General features: G+C 46.7%; 1 protein-coding gene across 5 annotated transcripts in view; it reads right to left on the bottom strand.

Annotated features, from left to right (window-relative positions):
- The window catches only part of LOC140185460 (ciliary microtubule inner protein 1-like), a 206,316-nt gene that overhangs the window by 86,643 nt on the left and 99,384 nt on the right, over positions 1 to 20,289 (bottom strand). Inside the window, exon 1 of one of the 5 annotated variants that reach the window (XM_072238813.1) lies at positions 3,412 to 3,573. The exons of the other annotated variants lie outside the window; for them this stretch is intronic. Within the exon in view, the coding sequence (XP_072094914.1) occupies positions 3,412 to 3,473 (62 nt within the window). The 5' untranslated portion in view covers positions 3,474 to 3,573. Of the gene's footprint in view, positions 1 to 3,411; positions 3,574 to 20,289 lie in introns of those variants that run through there. 5 annotated transcript variants of the gene reach the window in all.

Here is a 20,289-nt window from a genome sequence, read left to right as displayed (position 1 = left end):
GTCATCACTTGCCCCGCGTTAACAGAATCTCCCCCATCACTTCTCCCGTGTCAATACAATCTCCGTAATCAAATCCCCCCACATCAACACAATCTCCCCCATCACTTCTCCAGCGTCAACACAATCTCCCGCATCACTTCCCCCACATCAACACAATCTCCGTCATCACTTCCCCCGCATCAAAACAATCTCCCCCATCACTTCCCCCACGTCAACACAATCTCCCCATCACTTCCCCCGCGTCAAAAAAATCTCCCCCATCACTTCCCCCGCGTGAACACAATCTCCCCCATCACTTCCCTCGCGTCAACACAATCTCCCCATCACTTCCCCCACGTCAACACAATCTCCCCATCACTTCCCCCGCGTCAACACAATCTCCCCCATCACTTCCACCGCGTCAACGCAGTCTCCATCGTCACTTCACCTGCGTCTACACAATCTCTGTCATCACCTCGCCCGCGTCAACAAAATCTCCCCCATCACTTCCCCAGCGTCAACACAATCTCCGTCATCATTACCCCCGGGTCAACACAATCTCCCCATCACTTTACCCGCGTCAACACAATCTCCCCATCACTTCCCCCGCGTGAACACAATCTCCCCATCACTTCCCCCGCGTCAACACAATCTCCCCATCACTTCCCCGCGTCAACACAATCTCCCCCATCACTTCCTCGCGTCAACACAATCTCTGTCATCACTTCCCCTGCGTCAACAAAATCTCCCCCATCACTTCCCCGGCGTCAACACAATCTCCCCATCACTTCACCCGCGTCAATACAATCTCCGTCATCACTTCCCCCGCGTGAACACAATCTCCGTCATCACTTCCCCCGCGTCAACACAATCTCCGTCATCACTTCCCCCTTGTCAACACAATCTCCGTCATCACTTCCCCCTTGTCAACACAATCTCCGTCATCACTTCCCCGCGTCAACACAATCTCCGTCATCACTTCCCCCACGTCAACACAATTTCCCCCATCACTTCCCCGCGTCAACACCATCTCCCCATCACTTCCCCCGCGTCAATAGAATCTCCGTCATCACATCCCCCGCGTCAACACAATCTCCCCAATCACTTCCCCCGCGTCAACACAATCTCCCCCATCACTTCGCTCACGTCAACACAATCTCCCCCATCACTTCCCCGTGTCAACACAATCTCCCCCATCACTTCCCCCGCGTCAACACAATCTCCCCATCACTTCCCCCACGTCAACACAATCTCCCCATCACTTCCCCCGCGTCAACACAATCTCCCCATCACTTCCCGCGTATGAACAGAATCTCCGTCATCATTTCCCCCGCGTCAACACAATCTCATTCATCACTTCCAATTTTCCCTCCAATTTGTAATGACAAGTGTGCATAAAATCTTATGCTGTGCAATTTTTTGCTGAGTGACAACAACGTGTGCCACTGAATAATTTCTTCAATAAAAACAGTATACATAAGCCTGTTGTAAAATCTGTGGGCAAATCATCTTATCTCCACATTTTCAACACCGTCTACATCAGAAACCGGAAAAGGAAATGCAATTGTGTATGATCGTGAAATATACTCAACGTGCCAACAAGGCAGAGGGTAAGAACCTTCTGTGCACAGTTTAAATTGCTTTGTGTGCCAGTAGCGAAAGATGTGTTTGCGCACACGCCTTAGATGGAACATTGATCACTTCCTTTACATTAGCTCATTGTCCTTCGTCACTTCCTTCACCTGTATCCCACCTATTTTTGCCTTCCCCAGGGACCACTCTCTGGTCCAGCCAGCCCTCCCCACTCACTGACAACCCCACTCCTCGACCCGAGGCACTTTCTCCGGCAACTGCAGGAGGTACAGCATTTGTTCTTCAGCCTCACCATCCCAAGACTACACAGCCGTTTCAGGCACAACTAAGATTCACCTGCATCTCCTTCACCCTTACTGACAGCATTTGCTGCCCCTGATGTGACATCCTCTACATCAAATACAGACTGGGCAACCGATTCACAGAGCACCAACCCTCTGTCCCCAGTTGCCTGCCATTTAATGGTTTTTTGTTGTCCCATGTACCAAGGCGCAGTAAAAAGCTTGTCTTGCATCCTGTTCATTACACAGTGCACTGAGCTAGGATAATGTTGAACAGTAACAACGCAGAATAATGTGGATAGAGAAACTCTATCTCTATAGAGAAAGTGCAGTGCGGGTAAACAATAAAATGCAAGGTCACAACCAGGTAGATTGTGAGGTTAAGGGTCTATCATTTTCTATTCAAGAATGGGACAGAAGCCTCCCTTGAGTGTGGTAGGTGTGATTTCAGGCTTATGTATCTTCTGCCCGATGGGAGAGTCTTTAGGTATCATTTTAATTCCCCCTTCCCACTCTGAAACTTACCTACCCATACTGGACCCAACGCTGACCTGACCAAATTGGCTCCCTCCATTGCCAGAGCGATGCCTAACATAAACATCACCTCATGTTCCACCTGGGAACCTGCAACCCAGCGGTATGAACATTAACTTTTCCAGTTTCAAGCCACTCTTACTCTTGTGTTTCCCGCCCTCTTTTACCTTCTAACCCACTCTGGTCCTTCCCTTTCCCATACAGCCCTCTTAAACCCGCCCATCACCCAGTTTCACCCCTTCACCTCCTGGTTCCAAACACCGACCACCCACGCACTTCACCCGCTGTACTCCCTCAATTCAAGGACACTCCATGCGACACCAGCACCCAGCCCCATGATACACTCAATCCGGCCACACTCCTCTGTCCTCACCCCGGCCAAGTCCCGGCTACCCCTTCCTCCCCGCGCCTTGGCCACCCTCTCACTCTCCGGCCATCCTCCGGCCACCCTCTCACCCTCCGGCCATCCTCTCACTCTCTGGCCATTCTCCGGCCACCCTCTCACTCTCTGGCCATTCTCCGGCTACCCTCTCACCCTCCGGCCACCCTCTCACTCTCCAGCCATCCTCTCACTCTCTGGCCACCCTCTCACCCTCCGGCCACCTTCTCACTCTCCGGTCATCCTCCGGCCACCCTCTCACTCTCCGGCCACCCTCTCACCCTCCAGCCATCCTCTCACTCTCCGGCCACCCTCTCACTCTCCGGTCATCCTCCGGCCACCCTCTCACCCTCCGGCCATCCTCCGGCCACCCTCTCACCCTCCGGCCATCCTCCGGCCACTCTCTCACTCTCCGGTCATCCTCTGGCCACCCTCTCACTCTCCGGCCACCCTCTCACCCTCCAGCCATCCTCTCACCCTCCGGCCACCCTCTCACTCTCCGGTCACCCTCCAGCCATCCTCTCACTCTCCGGCCACCCTCTCACCCTCCGGCCATCCTCCGGCCACCCTCTCACTCTCCGGCCACCCTCTCACTCTCCGGTCATCCTCCGGCCACCCTCCGGCCATGTCCCCGGTCAGCTTTACCACTGCTTGTCGGCCGCTACGAAGTTGTGGATTTTGATGTCGGTGCCCGATTTGCCGGCCATACCACCCGGTCCGGTTCGCCCGGCTCGGATCCCGGACTCGGCTGCCCGTTGCCGCACACACCCGACAACCGCCCCTTTGTTCCGCCCGGTATCCGGGCAACGGAGCGTCGTCTCGGGCGGGAGGGCCCAGCACGGAGCAAAACACAACACGACCCCTAGTACTGACCAAACACAGACAAAACGCAATGAAACACTGGCCCAAACGTAGTCCAAATACAGCTCCAAACTCTGCTCACACACTGCTCCAAACACAGACCAAACACTGCTCCAAACACAGAACAAATACACTGTTCCAAACACAGCTCACACACTGCTCCAAACACACTGCAAACACAGCTCAAATACTGCTCTAAACACAGAACAATTAGACTGCTCCTCATACCAGGGGTGATTGATAAGTTCATGGCCTAAGGTAGAAGGGGTCAATTTTAGAAAACCAAGCACATTTATTTTTCAACATAGTCCCCTCTACATGTACACACTCAGTCCAGCGGTCGTGGAGCATACGGATCTCTCCTTTGTAGAAGTGGTCCACAGCAGGGGTAATTGATAAGTTCGTGGCCTAAGGTAGAAGGAGATGAGTTATTAACTTCAAACTTTCTGCATTATCAATCAAAGAGTTGAACTGCATGTGCATGTAACAAGAGCGTCTTGGACCTCCAGGTGGTCCACAGCAGGTGTGATTGATAAGTTAGTGGCCTAAAGTAGAAGGAGATGAGTTATACAGCTCTCGTTACATACACGTGCAGTTCAACTCTGAGTGAAGTTTCTCCTCATCTCCTTCTACCTTGGGCCACAAACTTATCAATCACCCCTGCTGTGGACCACCTGGAGGTCCAAGACGCTCTTGTTACATGCACGTACAGTTCAACTCTTTGAGTGATAATGCAGAAAGTTTGAAGTTAATAACTCATCTCCTTCTACCTTAAGCCACGAACTTATCAATTACCCCTGCTGTGGACCACTTCTACAAAGGAGGGATCCGTATGCTCCACGACTGCTGGACTAAGTGTGTAAATGTAGGAAAAATAAATGTGCTAGGTTTTCTAAAATGGACTCCTTCTACCTTAGGCCACGAACTTATCAATCACCCCTAGTACAGCCCAAACGCAGCTCACACACTGCTCCAAACACAACTCACATGTTGCTGCAAACAGTCCAAACACAGACCAAATACAGCCCACACTCTGCTGCAAACACAGAACAAATGCCTCTGCAAACACAGACCAACTAGAGCTCCAAACACAGTTCACCGTTCCAAATACAGACCACCATCATAAAATGTAACAGATTTTAATCGGACAATGGCTAGGGAGAGAGTGTGTAATGGAAAGAACAATGTGGAGGACTAGGATGGTAGTTAGGAAAGGTTAACTGACAAAGGATGATAAAATCTGACAAAGGGCGATGACGTGAACAACCAGGACTCGAAAGGAAACAAAAGATGGAGCTTAAAGAGTAGAAATGGAACCAGTGCTATCATTAGCAACATTGATAGGCACATGAACAGGTAGAAACATAGGGAGATGGACCATGCACAGGCAGACGGGATTAATTAAATTTGGTTGGCATGGATATTGTGGATCGATAGGCCTGTCCTAATGCTGCACTATTGAATGCCATATTACCCAGATAATAGCTGTCCTAAAAAATGAAACCAGGCGTAGTGATGAAAAGCTGTCGAACTCTTGGCAGAGGGAGAGATGCTGTGCCTAATACTGAGTGTGAAACCAACTTTGGATATTATGTTCAATCAGATTCTCCTGTCACTGCTCCAAGCTCCTGATGATACAAGTTTTGCTTGCTCAACCATTCCTTATCAGATACCCCTCCATTCCAGATATCAGTTGAATCAACCTTCTCTGAACTGTTCCAATACACTATTATATTGAGTCTAAGAATTTTCAGTCTCATCCAGATCCTGAATGATTCTTTTCTGAACAAAACACACAAAATACTGGAGGAACTCAGCAGGCCAGGCAGCTTCTCTGGAAAAGAGGACTGTTGACATTCCGGGCCGAGACCCTTCTCCAGTCCGGCTGAATGTTTCTCAGCACGAAACGTTGACTGTACTCTTTTCCATAGATGCTGCCTGACCTGCTGAGTTCCTCCAGCATTTTGTGTGTGTTGCTTGGATTCCCAGCACATGCAGATTCTCTTTTGCTTGTGTTTATTTTCTGAAGAATTTTTGTGTGACAGCTCAACAATGGACTGATTTCAACGAGGGGAGATTCAGATTTATTTATCACACGTACATCAGAACATGCATCATTTGCGTTAAGAACCAGCACACCTAAGAGTGTGCTAGGGGCAGCCTCCAGGTGTCGCCACACGTTCTGGTACCAACATAGCATGGCCACAAGGCATGATGGGAAGTGCAGAAACAATGAGTTCTTCAGTAAGAGGATCTTTTCAAATTGTTTCACCACACTCCCCCTCACCCCGATTGTTTGAGCCTTCCCCCATAGTTCAGTCTGTGCTCTGTCACAGAAGATCTAAAGACAAGCACACGACACACGACCGGTCAGGAAGTCCACCTGTTAGGCCTGTGACAAAAGAGGGTTACAAAAGCACACATAGACTAAGATGTTAACTGTCCTGTGCTGGCACCAGTGGGATCAACAGTTGATCTGCCACCTGTCTTCAGGAGAGAGAGATAAGTAAGACAACAGAGCAGCATTTGGAAATGTTAATGAAGAGACGAGAGAGTTTAAGGGAAGGAGACTCCGGTCTGAATATTGTGGAGACCGGCTCCTTTTGAACCCTGAACTGTTTGAAGTGTGATGGACAGGCGATACCCCAGCAGGGAGATAAAAAGGGGCAGGTTCGCTAAGACACGACACACGACTCCACGAGGTAACGAGACCCTGAAAGCAGTGTACCACCCCCCCCCCCCACTAGTTGGTGGGGGTTGTTGGAGGTCTGGTCACGGGACCGGCTATAGACGCACAGGGTAGAAAGGTACGGATCGGCGGGAACCTGGTGTGTGTGTCCACCCTTGCCTGGGTGCTGGGTTCACTGCAGAAGTACGATCGTATCTGGAACGGAGAGGTCACAGTCAGTGACCTCAGAAGACATTATCAAGGACTCGCCTGAAAGCTAACTGCGAGGAATATCGAAGGTCTGTGTGGAATCCGTTTTGAATATTCATTCGCTTTCGTTCTCTCTCCTTTTCCCCGCCCAACGGCACAACAGTGATTACTGCGAACTGAACTGAACTCAATTGAACTGAACTTTGCGTCACTTGAAACTGGTCATTTACCCCTAGACTGCGATAGAGCTTGATTGATCCTATTATCCTAGTTCTGTGTACATGTGTGTTTATTCATTGCTGAACTGTTGCATTTATTATCCTTGTGATTAGATTACCGTGTTGCTTATTTCTTTAACAAAACTTTCTTAGCTCCAGTAATCCAGACTCCAACTGAGTGGTCCATTTCTGCTGGTTTGGCAACCCAGTTACGGGGTACGTAACATAAGTGGGGGCTCGTCCGGGATTTTGAACACTAAATTTGGGACAGGGTAAATTGATTGGGTTAAAATTCCCGAAAGAAAGAAAAGACAAACAGCAGAAATGGAGATTGAGGAATTTCTAAAGGCGCTGACCTTGGAGGCATTAGAGGATGCCTGGAAAGCGGAATTGGCAGCTGTGGCCAAACGGTTGAATCTTGTTAAGGGGAAGTCGACAATGAGGAGAGAGGAGATACACAGAGCTATCGTAGAGCACTATGTATCTAAAGGTGTGTTTCCCCAAGGGGAGCTGGAGGTGATATCTATTGGAAAACCTGGTGGAGACGCAGTACAGGTGCAGCTTGAAAAACTAAGACTCGAGCACGAGTTCCGGGTACGGCAGCTAGAACATGAAGAGAAATGGAGGGAAAGGGAATTCGAGCTGGAGAAGTTAAAGATAAGGGCAGAGCAGGGGCCCATGCCGAACCAAGGTGGAGGGTTCAGGGTGACCCAGGAGGTTAGGCTGGTTCCCCCATTTGACGATACCGATGTGGATCGGTACTTTCTCCATTTCGAAAAAGTTGTTGCAAGTCAGGACTTGCCGAGGGATAAGTGGGCTGTTTTGCTTCAGAGTGTACTTAAAGGGAAAGCCCAATAAGCTTACTCGGCTTTGTCTGCAGAAGATGCCCAGAGGTATGAGGTGGTGAAAGAGGCCATCCTCAGGATTTATGAGTTGGTCCCGGAGGCATACCGGCAGAGGTTCCGGAATGCGAGGAAGCAGTGGGACCGCACGTATTTAGAGTTTGCCCGTGAGATGCAGACATATTGTGAGCGTTGGTGCGCCTCAAAGGCGGTAGATGGGGATTATGACAGACTGCTACAGCTGATCCTGATTGAACAGTTTAAAGGTTGTGTCCCTGAAGGTATGAGACCCTACCTGGATGAGAAAGAGGCAGCCACGTTTGCCGCAACTGCTAAGTTAGCGGATGAGTACGTGTTGACGCATAAAATGAAGTTTGCCCCGAGTAAAGGCTACCAGAAGGGTAGTCAGGATGGCGGGGAGAGTCCGCCGGAAAAGTCAGTAAGTAAGCCGGGGACTAGTGAGAAGGATAAGGTAGACCAGGAGCAGTCTGGTAGGAAGTCTCCTGGGGTCGTCTGTTATAATTGTGGGAAAGTCGGACACTTTGCGTCCAGGTGCTTTGCCCCAAAGAAGGAGACGGGGAAAGGAAAAACGGTGATTTCAACTGGCTGTATCAAGCTGGTAAATGAACCGCTAGGAGAGGAAAGGTCTGCCAAAGTTCAGGAAGGGCGCGAGAGGTTTATCTCGGCCGGATTGGTGTCGGTGAAGAAGGGGTTAAACCCAGTTCCAGTGCGGATCTGGAGAGACACGGGAGTGTGTCAGTCATTGATATTGAAGAGTGTGTTAGAGTTTAGTTCAGAGACCCAGACTGGGAAGGTCAGGGTCAAAGGTATTGGGGAAGGGACAGAGGCAGTCCCTTTGCACCAGATACACCTACAAAGCATCTTGGTCTCTGGACTAGTCACGATCGGGGTGAGGCCCGAATTACCGATGAAAGGCGTGGAAGTCTTGCTCGGTAATGACCTCGCCGGGGGAATTGTGTTCCCGGCAGTGAGATTGACAGGTCAGCCTGCCAGCATTGAGGCCCCACCCATGGACTCACAGGTTCATCCTGTTTGCGCAGTGACTCGCTGTATGTCCAGAGAGACTGCTGAGACGTTTCTACCAGCCTTGTACGAGGAGGGGGTAGAAAGTGAAAAGAAGGAGCGTAATGAAACTGGAGGAAGTGGGGAAATTAAGGTAGATTTATCATTAGAAAAGAAGGACTTTATACAGGCACAGGAGTGAGATGAGGAAACAGCTCTCTGAAGCAGGATTAAAAAGAGAGCCAGTAGGCTATTGTGTGGAGGAGGGTGTGCTAAGGAAGAAAGGGAGACCAAGTACCATAGATGAGGAATGGGGGGTGGTGCAAAAGAGTTATGGGAATGAGATTTTTAACCTGGCCCACAAGGTACTCCTCGGCAGACATTTTGAGGTGCTGAAGGAAACAGTCGGCGGAGCCATGAGAGAGTTTTTCTGGCAGCACAGGAGAAAGGATGTTATTGATTATTGCAGACGCGAACTGAGACGGTCACAGGCTTTTGATATGCTAACAAACCAAGTCGGTGTTAGTGTGAAAATCAATGAAGCTAGGGTGCCACCTGATAAGGGGAAAAACCATTTTGAAAAGATAGGTGTGGTGCCGACCAGATGGGAAATGTCTATTGTGTTGACCCGCTTTGCTGATAAGGTCTCTCACCTAACCCCCAAACAAAGCGAGCCATTGATAAAGCTAATTAACCGGCACGCGCACGTAGGTCTAGATGTCCCGAGGCGATGCAAAGAGCTGGGACATGGGTCTGTTGTCACATCAGGTCAGCCTAGTGAGCAACACCCCTATAGAATGATTAATTCAGTGACAAACGGGCTAAGGAACACAGAAATGTATATTGGCGATGTAATACGGCTGTCTGAAGCCAGCTTGATAGTGAACCTTGAAAAAAATGAGTTCAGCCATGCGAAGGTCACCTATCTGGGAATTGTGGTAACACGGGGGCAGCTGGCAGCGATGCAAGCTAAGGTGCGGGCTATCACTGACATCCCAACCCCGACAGACAAGAAGGCCCTCAGAAGGCTCTTGGAGATGGTGGGGTACTGTAGGAAGTTTTGCAATAACTTTGCGGGTACTACCCCTCCCCCTCCTACTAAGCCCTTGCGAAAGAAAACTAAGTCGGGATGGGATGACCCTCATTATCGTGGTCCGGGACGAAACCCAATGAGAGGTTACACTGATCATAATTCATCAGTATTTTCGGCCACTATGAAGTTTGCTAAGTTGGAGCCTGGTTCAAAGGATTATTAAAATAACACATATAAAAGGAACGGAAAGTGTGATTGCTGACTGTCTGCCCAGGTGTTGACAACTTAAAATTCTCTGTATTAGCCAAATAGCCGATGAAGATGTATATTTGTGTGTATCTAATAATGTATTCATGCTTATAATTTTTACCCCGGTAAAAATCCTTAAAGGAGAGGGGTGTGACGAAAGAGGGTTACAAAAGCACACATAGACTAAGATGTTAACTGTCCTGTGCTAGCACCAGTGGGATCAACAGTTGATCTGCCACCTGTCTTCAGGAGAGAGAGATAAGTAAAACAACGGAGCAGCATTTGGAAATGTTAATGAAGAGACGAGAGAGTTTAACGGAAGGAGACACCGATCTGAATATTGTCGAGATTGGCTCCTTTTGAACCCTGAACTGTTTGAAGTGTGATGGACAGGCGATACCCTAGCAGGGGGATAAAAAGGGGCAGGTTCGCTAAGACACGACACACGACTCCACGAGGTAACGAGACCCTGAAAGCAGTGTGCCCCCCCCCCCACTAGTTGGTGGGAGTTGTTGGAGGTCTGGTCGCGGGACCAGCCATAGACGCACAGGGTAGAAAGGTACGGATCGGCGGGAACCTGGTGTGTGTGTCCACCCTTGCCTGGGTGCTGGGTTCACCGCAGAAGAACGATCGTATCTGGAACGGAAGGGTCACAGTCGGTGACCTCAGAAGACATTACCAAGGACTCGCCCGAAAGCTAACTGCGAGGAATATCGGAGGTCTGTGTGGAATCCGCTTTGAATATTCATTCGCTTTCGCTCTCTCTCCTTTTCCCCGCCCAACGGCACAACAGTGATTACTGCGAACTGAACTGAACTCAATTGAACTGAACTTTGCGTCACTTGAAACTGGTCATTTACCCCTAGACTGCGATAGAGCTTGATTGATCCTATTATCCTAGTTCTGTGTACATGTGTGTTTATTCATTGCTGAACTGTTGCATTTATTATCCTTGTGATTAGAGTACTGTGTTGCTTATTTCTTTAATAAAACTTTCTTAGCTCCAGTAATCCAGACTCCAACTGAGTGGTCCATTTCTGCTGGTTTGGCAACCCAGTTACGGGGTACGTAACAGGGAATATTCTGGAGTTAGGATAGATAGCAAATGTTAGCCTTTCTGAGTTTATTGTAACATCCCACGGGGAACCAATGACTTGAATATCAAGTAACATCATGAACTAGAAACAAGAAGAAACCGTCTATTCTGGAAGTGAATAAAGGAGCCTTTACTTTCACTGGCAGTAAGTGTGTTGATACAGTAACCGTGTGGGACCTGGAGGAGGCTCATTTGAAGCACTAACTTTAGCATAAGGGTTTTGAACAAAGGGGCTTATATCTGTCCCCGTGGGTTGTCTGCGATGCTAAGTTGAATTGAAGTTAAGCAAACCGATCTGGCCCAGGACAGATCCTCTGAAATGGTAACACTGAGGAATTTAAAGTTGCTGACCCTCTCCATCTCTGAACCCCCGATGAGGACTGGCTCATGGACCTCTCGTTTCCTCCTCCTGAGGTCAATAATCAGCTCCACTGTCTTGCTGACATTGAGTGAGAGGTTGTTGTTGTGGCACCACTTGGCCAGATTTTCAATCTCCCTCCTATATATATAAAAAAACGCTCAACATATATTTTAAGGCAAACAGAAATCCAGCAAGAAAAGTGATCCAGCTGTGGATAGAATCGCATTTGACCAGGGAGAAACAAAGCCAAAAAAGCAATTAGGCCAGTGATTGGAAAAATGTGATAATTACAACATAGAACAAAGAGCACAGAACACAGAACGTGGAACAGTACAGGAACAGGCCCTTTGGCTCATGGTGCTGTGTGAAACTCATTAAATTAGTCATTTAAAGCCTACTAAACTAGTCCCTTCTCCTTACATATAGCCCTTGATTCTCTACATACTCATGTGCCCATCTAAGAATTTCTTAAACCCCTCTCTCACATCTGCCTTCACCACCACCCCGTTACTCTTGGTGTAAAAACATTTGCCCTGCAGATCTCTTTTAAACTTAATTCCCTCAGCTTAAATACGTGCTCTCTAACTTTAGACATTTTAACCCTGCAAAAATGTTAACATCTATGCCTCTCATATTCATATGCACTTCTATCATGACTCCTCTCAGCCTCCTCTGCTTCAGAGAACACACCCTGTTTTCTTGGAGGAACTACACCTTATATTCCGTCTGGGTAGCCTCCAACCTGATAGCATGAATATCGACTTCTCTAACTTCCGCTAATGCCCCACCTCCCCCTCGTACCCCATCCGTTATTTATTTATATACACACATTCTTTCTCTCTCTCTCCTTTTTCTCCCTCTGTCCCCCTCACTATACCCCTTGCCCATCCTCTGGTTTTTCCCCCCCTCCCCCTTTCTTTCTCCCTAGGCCTCCTGTCCCATGATCCTCTCATATCCCTTTTGCCAATCACCTGTCCAGCTCTTGGCTCCATCCCTCCCCCTCCTGTCTTCTCCTATCATTTCAGATCTCCCCCTCCCCCTCCCACTTTCAAATCTCTTACTATCTCTTCTTTCAGTTAGTCCTGATGAAGGGCCTCGGCCTGAAACATCGACTGTACCTCTTCCTATAGATGCTGCCTGGCCTGCTGCGCTCACCAGCAACTTTTATGTGTGTTGCTTGAAATTCCTGCATCTGTAGATTTCCTTGTGTTTGCCTCTTTGTTCAACCTTTCCTTATTGCACACGCTCTTTAACCCGGCAGCATCTTGGTAAACCTCTTTTTCAGCCTCTACAAAGCCTTGAAGGCACTAGAGAGGGTGGGTGTGGAGAGGCTGTTTCCTCTGGTGGGGGTATCCAGAATTAGAGGGCACAACCTCAGAAATGAAAGGCAACCCTTTAGAACAGAGGTAAGGAGGAATTTTTTTTTAGCCAGAGAATAGTAAATCTATGGAGTGCTCTGTCACAGACTGTGTGGAGGCCAAGTCCGTGCAAGTCCAAGATCGCTTCCTGATCAGTCAGGGCATCAAAGGATATGGTGAGAAGGCAAGGGATATGGAATCCGGGATCCACCATGATGGAATGGCGGAGTAGGCTCGATGGACTGAATGGCCTAATTATGCTCCTCTGTCTTATGAATATCCTTCCTGTAATGAGGTAACCAGAACTGAATGAAATGCTTCAGATGCAGCCTAATTGGAGTTTTATAAAGCTACAGCATAACTTCTCAGCTCTTGAAATTAATTCCTTAACCAATAAAGGCAAGCCTGACATATGCCTTCTTCACCCCCCTATTAATTTGTGCAGCCGCTTTCAGGGACCTCAAGATCCCTCGGTACATCAGTACTGGTGAGGGTGTTGCCATTACTGCCTCCTTACATTTGACCTCACAAAGTGGATAATAGGCAACTCTCCCCCGCAGCAGAGATGTCTGAAACTAGTGAGTGTAGGCTTACAGTAAGGGATAAAGTGGTTTAGAGCAGATCTGAGGAAGAATTTATTCACCAAGAGGGTGGTGAGAATCTGAAATGCAGTGCCTGGGGAGGTAGACACTGTCACAACATTTAAGAAGTATTCAGATGTGCACGTGTGTAGCCAAGGCATAGACCACAGATGGCTGTGGACCAAGTGCTGGTACGTGGAGCTAGTAAATGGGTACCTGATGGGCCGAAGGGCCTGTCTCTGTGTGGATGACTCAGACTGGCCTCAGAGGCTCACAATCACCACTGAGCCACGGGAAACGAGAAGGATCAGAACCGATAGACAATAAAATACAAAACCAGTGACGAGGGGCTGAGATGGTCATCTACTGGTAGTGGTGTTGACTTATGATTGTCACAAAGACCCTGACAAGTTTCTGCTTGCCTGTCATCCTGTCAGATCATGCAGCACATAAAGAACTTTGAGGTAGCAAAACGAAAACAGAATGCAAAGCGCAGTTACAAAGAAAGTGCAGTGCAAGTGGACAAGTAAAGCGTAAGGGCCACGATGATACAACAGCAACCCCCAAACAGTAGTAAGGATGTGGCTTATGAATTGCAGTGGGAGATAGGAAATGCATGTCAAAAGGACAATGTTACAATAGTCATGGGGGATTTCGATATGCAGATAGATTGGGAAAATAAGGTTGATGATGGAGGGGGAATTTCTAGAGTGCCCATGAGATGGTTTTTTTAGAGCATCTTGTGGTTGAACCCACTAGGGGATCAGCTATTCTGGATTGGGTGTTGTGCAAAGAACCAGAACTGATTAGAGACCTTAAGGTAAAAGAACTCTTGGAGGAAGTGATACGATCATAATACGATCGAATTTACCCTGAAATTTGAGAAGGAAAAGCTAAAGTCTGATGTATCAGTATTACAGTGGAGTAAAGGGAATTACAGAGGCATGAGAGAGGAGTTGGCCAGAATCGATTGGAAACTAACACTGGCAGGGATGACAGCAGAGCAGCAATGGCTGGAATTTCTAGAAACAATTCAGAAGGCAAGAGACATATACATCCCACAGTGGAAGAAGTATTCTAAAGGAAAGATGACACAACCGTGGTTAATAAGAGAAATCAAAGCCCACATAAAAGCCAAAGAAAAGGCATATAATAGAGCAAAAATTAATGGGAAGTTAGAAAAAATTAATGGGAAGTTAGAGGATTGGTAAGCTTTCAAAAACCAGCAGAAGGCAACTAAAAAAGTCATTAAGAAGGTAGAGATGGAATACAAAAATAAGCTAGCCAATAATATTGAAAGTTTCTTCAGATAGATAAAGTGTAAAAGAGAAACGAGAGTGGAAATTGGACCACTGGAAAATGATACCGGGGATAATGAAATGGCGTATGAACTGAATAAGTATTTTGTGTCAATCTTCACTGTGGAAGACACTAGCAGTATGGTGGAAGCTCTAAGTGTCAGGGGTCATGAAGTGTGTGAAGTTACCATAACTAGAGAGAAGGTTCTTGGAAAACTGAAAGGTCTGAAGGTAGATAAGTCACTTGGACCAGATGGTGTACACTCCAGTGTTCTGAAAGAGGTGCCTGAAGAGATTGTGGAGGCATTAGTAATGATCTTCCAAGGATCGCTAGATTCTGGAATGGTTCAGGAGGACTGGAAATTTGCAAATGTCACTCCACTCTTTAAGAAGGGAGAGAAGTAGAAGCTATAGACCAGTTAGTCTGAACTCAATAGTTGGGAAGATGTTGGAGTCAATAATTAAGTATGAGATCTCAGAATACTTGGAGGCATATGATAAAATTAGCTGTAGTCAGCATGGTTTCCTCAAGGGAAAATTTTGCCTGACAAATCTGTTGGAATTCTTTGAAGAAATATCAAGCAGGATAGACAAAGGAGAATTCATTGATGTTGTGTATTTGGATTTTCAGAAGGCCTTTGACAAGGTGTCACACATGAGGCTGCTTAACAAGTCATGGTATGACGGGGAAGATTCTAGAATGGATAAAGCAGTGGCTGATTGGCAGGAGTAAAAGAGTGGGAATAAAGGGAGACTTTTCTGGTTGTCTGCTGGTGACTAGTGGTGTTCCACAGGGTTCTGAGTTGGGACTCATTCATTTTATGTTATATGTCAATGATTTGGATGATGGAATTGATGGCTTTGTTGCAAAGTTTGCAGACAATCTGAAGATAAGTGGCAGGGTAGGTAGTTTTGAGGAAGTAGAGAGGCTACAGGACAGACAGATTAGGAGAATGGGCAAAGAAGTGACAGATGGAATATAGTATCGGGAAGTGTTTGGTCGTGTACTTCGGTAGAAGATATGAAAGGGTTGTCTATTTTCTAAATGGAGAGAAAATACAAAAAAACTGAGATGCAAAGGGACTTGGGAACCCTTGTGCAGGATTCCCTGAAGGTTAATTTGCAGGTTGTTGTGAGGAAGGCAAATGCAATGGTAGCATTCATTTCAAGAGGACTGGAATACAAGAACAAGGATGTAATGTTGAGATTTTATAAAGCACAGGTGAGGCTTCATTTGGAGTATTGTGAGCAGTTTTGGGCCCCTTATCTAAGAAAGGATGTGCTGAAACTGGAGAGGGTTCAATGGAGGTTCACAAAAATGATTCCAGGATTGAATGGCTTGTCGTATGAAGAGTGTTTGATGGCTCTGGGTCTGTATTCATTGGAATTCAGAAGAATGAGGGGTGACCCCATTGAAACCTATCGAATGGTGAAAGGCGTTGATGTGGTGGGAGAGTCTAAGACCAGAGGATTCAGCCTCAGAATAGAGGGGTGTCCTTTTAGAACGGGGATGAGGAGGAATTTCTTTAGCCAGGGAGTGGTGAATCTGTGGAAATCAGGCAGCTGTGGAGGCCAAATCTTAACGTATATTTAAGGCAGAGGTTGATAGTTTCTTGCTTGGTCAGGGCATGAAGAGATACAGGGAGAAGGCAGGAAGTTGGGTCTGAGAGGGAAAATTGGATCAGCCATGATGAAATTGCGGAGCAGCCTTGAAGGGCCAAATGGCCTAATTCTGCTCCTATATCTTATGGTCTTATGAGAGTATAAGAGTCTGATGACTGGAAGATAGAAGCAGTCATTGAAACTGGTGGCATAAGCTCTAAGGCTTTTGAATGTTCTATTTGACAGGAGAGGGGAGAAGAGAAAATGACTAGGGTTGGTGGGCTCCTGGATTATGTTGACTACCTTTCTGAGGCACTGGGAAATGCAGACAAAGTTATTGGGGGGGGGGGGAGGCTCTTTTTGTGACAGCCTGGGCTGGGTTCACAATTCTGCAATTTCTTGTGGACTTGGGCAGAACAGTTGCCATACCAAGCTATACTGTCCAGATGCAAAGCTTTCTGTTGTGCTTATGTACTGATTGGTAAGAATCTTCAGGAATATGCCCAATTTCCTTAGCTGAATCTTGGTGTGCTTTCTTGACCACAGCATCTATGTGTTAGACCACAACAAATTGCTGGTGATATTTACACCTATTATCTTCACCTTAGCACCATTAATAGACAGTTATATGGGAGCTTGCATCTCCTGATTAGAGGGGCAGCCTCCCAGTTTAACACTTCCTGCAGAGTTGTCTGCCTAACACTGCAGCAAAGGAACATGGGCAGCTTGATCACATGACATTTTGTCTCACAACAGAGATTACCACAGTGCTGTTGTTATTCTGTCATTGCACTTTGTGTTCAGGCCACTGGACTAGGTGTTGAAAATACCTCACAATTTATATATCTAATTCCGACATCAGTCTGTTACAGCCCCATCTTCAGCCTTGTACATAAGGCAATTCAGTATCTAACAATTTCTCCAAAAGCAATCGCTAAAATTACAAAGCTTCTCCAGCCTTTTTGTCAGGGCCGGCCGTGAAGCAATTAGATTCACATTGAGACATTGCTAACTGCAACTCAAGATACAAATCAAATTGAAGAAGATATTCGAGAGGGGCAGAGAGAATGAATATTAATTACCTTCCTGCAGCGTGGCTGCAGCTGCCTCTGCCAGGAACAGTAACATTGCTGCCCATTCTCTGGTCTAGGGCTGTGTCACACAGCACAGATGTAAGCTATTCGGGTCAGTGAGCTGCACAGTTTGCCCTGCTGATCTTTAGCCTTCAGATCATGGAGACAATTGAAGAGGCACATGTATAAGGAAAGACTTGGAGTGATGTGAGACAAATGTAGGCAGATGGGAATTTTTGTTGGCATGGACCAGATGGGCCGAAGATCTTTGTTTCCTTGCTGTATGAATTTGTGACTCTTGATCTTCATCCATTTCAAACATTCAAAAAGTTGTTTTTATTAAAGCTGCTTCCATCACTCTGGCTCATTGCAACAACTGGTTTTCTGCAGGGTTTTCGGAGGCTCGGCAAACTCTTTACTCTCAGGACCCCTGAGAGTCCTGCTCTTATCTCTGTCCCGAGTCAGGCGAAAGGACAATCAAAATTTAGTCATGTTGATGTGGGTCAAGGGTTCTTATGGGTCAGCCTTTCACTGCAGGTTAGCTTTTCCAAAGAACCCAAAACCATCAGAATCGGAATCAGCAAACACGAGGAATTCTGCAGAGGCTGGAAATTCAAGCAACACACGTCAAAGTTGCTGGTGAACGCAGCAGGCCAGGCAGCATCTCTAGGAAGAGGTACAGTCGACGTTTCGGGCCGAGACCCTTCGTCAGGACTTAGAATTGGAATCAGAAACAGAATCGGGTTTATTATCACTGACATACTGTATGTCATGAAATTTGTAGTTTTGCAGCAGCAGTATATAAAATATACTATGAATTATGATATATATATATATAAAATAAGTAGTACAAAATGAGAACAAAAATAGTGAGGTAGTGCTGATAGGATCATTGACTGTTCAGAAAGCTGACGGCGGAGGGGAAGAAGCTCCCAAAAAGCAAAACTGGGCTTCCACAGGAAACCTTTGTTTAGGAAAGATAAATTTTATATTCCAAAGCACATTGGGGGTATTGGTATGCTCTGGCCTGCTAGTCCCATGACATAAACCATATGGTTATTTACCCTCATCTTGACCGATAGAAATGGATGTAACTGGAGATAAGGTTCTCCCAAGCTTCGCCCTCAGGCTCCCTGTCCTGGATGGGGAGAACTATGAAAGCTAGCCCATTCAGGAATCAAACAACAGTGGTGTTCTGGTACGTGTTTCTTGAAGGGACATTATTGCTGAGTCACTTGAACTTTTCAAGACTGGGTTCAATATCTTTCAGTTGAGTGAAGACATGAAGTAAAAGTGGATGCAGATTACTCACAGAACAGAGAACCGCCCAGGAACAGGCCCTTTGGCCCATGATGTTTGTGCCAAACATTCTGCCAATTTGAACAAAGCCTCTCCGACCTGCACATGATCCACACCTTTATTCCATGCACCTTGGTGTGCCTGTAAAAAGCCTCAAACACTGCAATTGTATCTGCTTCCTCCGCTACCCTGGCAGTCCATTTCAGATACCCAAAGGTTGCCGCACAAATCTCCCTTAAGCTTTTCCTCTCTCACCTTAAATGCATGTTCTCTATCATTTGACGTTTTACCCTGACAAAAAGATTCAGACTGTCCACCCTGTCGCTGTCCGAGGAAAAAAGATTCTGACCGCCTATCAAATTTTAACACTTCTATCAGGCCTTTCCACAGCTCCGACTGCTCCAAAGAACACAGCCCAAGATTGTTCAACCTCTCTTTATATCCCCAATATCCTCAAATCTGGTTGGTTGGCTGATAAACTTCTTCTGCACCTTCTCCAAAACCTCCGCATCCATCCTGCAATGGGGTGATCAGAATTTTGCACCCTACAAAAAGTTCTGTTTTGTTATTTCAAAAATATACTTCATTGATAAAAATATATACAGCAAATACAATACAATCAGTACTATACGTCTTTTCTTACCATCACTGTGTCACCAACTGACACAAAGCAGCAAAACTCCTCCTAGTTTCTCTTCAAACAATACATCCAAGTTATGTTTAAGGGGCTGTTACACAGGACCCAGAGCCACAGTTTCCAGTGATGGCAAGACCCTGGTCAAATGAGCTTGGTTTGAAAGGCCCCTGTTCCCATGATTCTGACATGTCCCCAGATATGTCATTGCCAATGCAATGGGTCAGGTTAAGTTCAAAACGGAGTACAAGGGAAAGGAAATAACACATATCTTGCCAGTATTATAAACCTTTCTCCATAGTGCTCTCAATAAAGAAAACTTTTGTTTTAATTTCACAAGTTTTGCAGTGGAATGAACTTGGAGACAGATGAGATTATTGAACGAGTGAGCTGTGCAACAAAGTGACATCCCTCACTGAATATTCATCAGTGAATTACATTAACAAAGTGAGATCTCACTGGCTGACACTGACACAAGTGAAATATTCTGCTTCCATCACAACCCATCAATTATTTGAGCAATTGTAAATTATTCACCAGCAATGTGAATCAGAATATTGTAACGTTAAATATTTTAAGGTATTCACACCAAACAGCTGTTAAACTGAAAACACAATGCGTTCTGTTTGGTTTAAGGTAGTTGCCTTTCTCAGGGAATAATGATTAGCTGACTTACTTCCATAGAGGATAATATTAAGATGCGTTAGCAGATGGTAAATGTATGTTTCAAAGAGGAAACTGTGCTCTTGCACACTGAGACATTATTTAACAATTGACTAATTATTGGTGGGGTATTTCCTCCTGCGGTCACGGAATCTCCTGGGACAAGTCATCCCCAGGGACTGGCAATGTCCTCCTGGGGCAGGAAACCTCTTCCTAGGATAAGGTATCTCCTGGGGCCAGCATTCTCCTCTTGGCACAGCATACCTCCTCAGGGTCACGGTATCTCCTGGGACGAGGGCATCCCCAGGGACTGGCAATTTCCTTTGGGACAGAATGACCTCCTCCTGGGACAGGCCTCCTCCTCTTCTGATAGGCCACCTCCTTCTGGGACAGTGCACCTCCTCTTGGGGCAAGGCACCTCCTGGATAGGTAATCTCCTCCTGGCTCAGTGGAT

The sequence above is a fragment of the Mobula birostris genome, chromosome 2 (assembly GCF_030028105.1).
Source record: "Mobula birostris isolate sMobBir1 chromosome 2, sMobBir1.hap1, whole genome shotgun sequence".
NCBI lineage: Eukaryota > Metazoa > Chordata > Chondrichthyes > Myliobatiformes > Myliobatidae > Mobula > Mobula birostris.
This window is presented reverse-complemented; position numbering and strand designations above follow the sequence as displayed.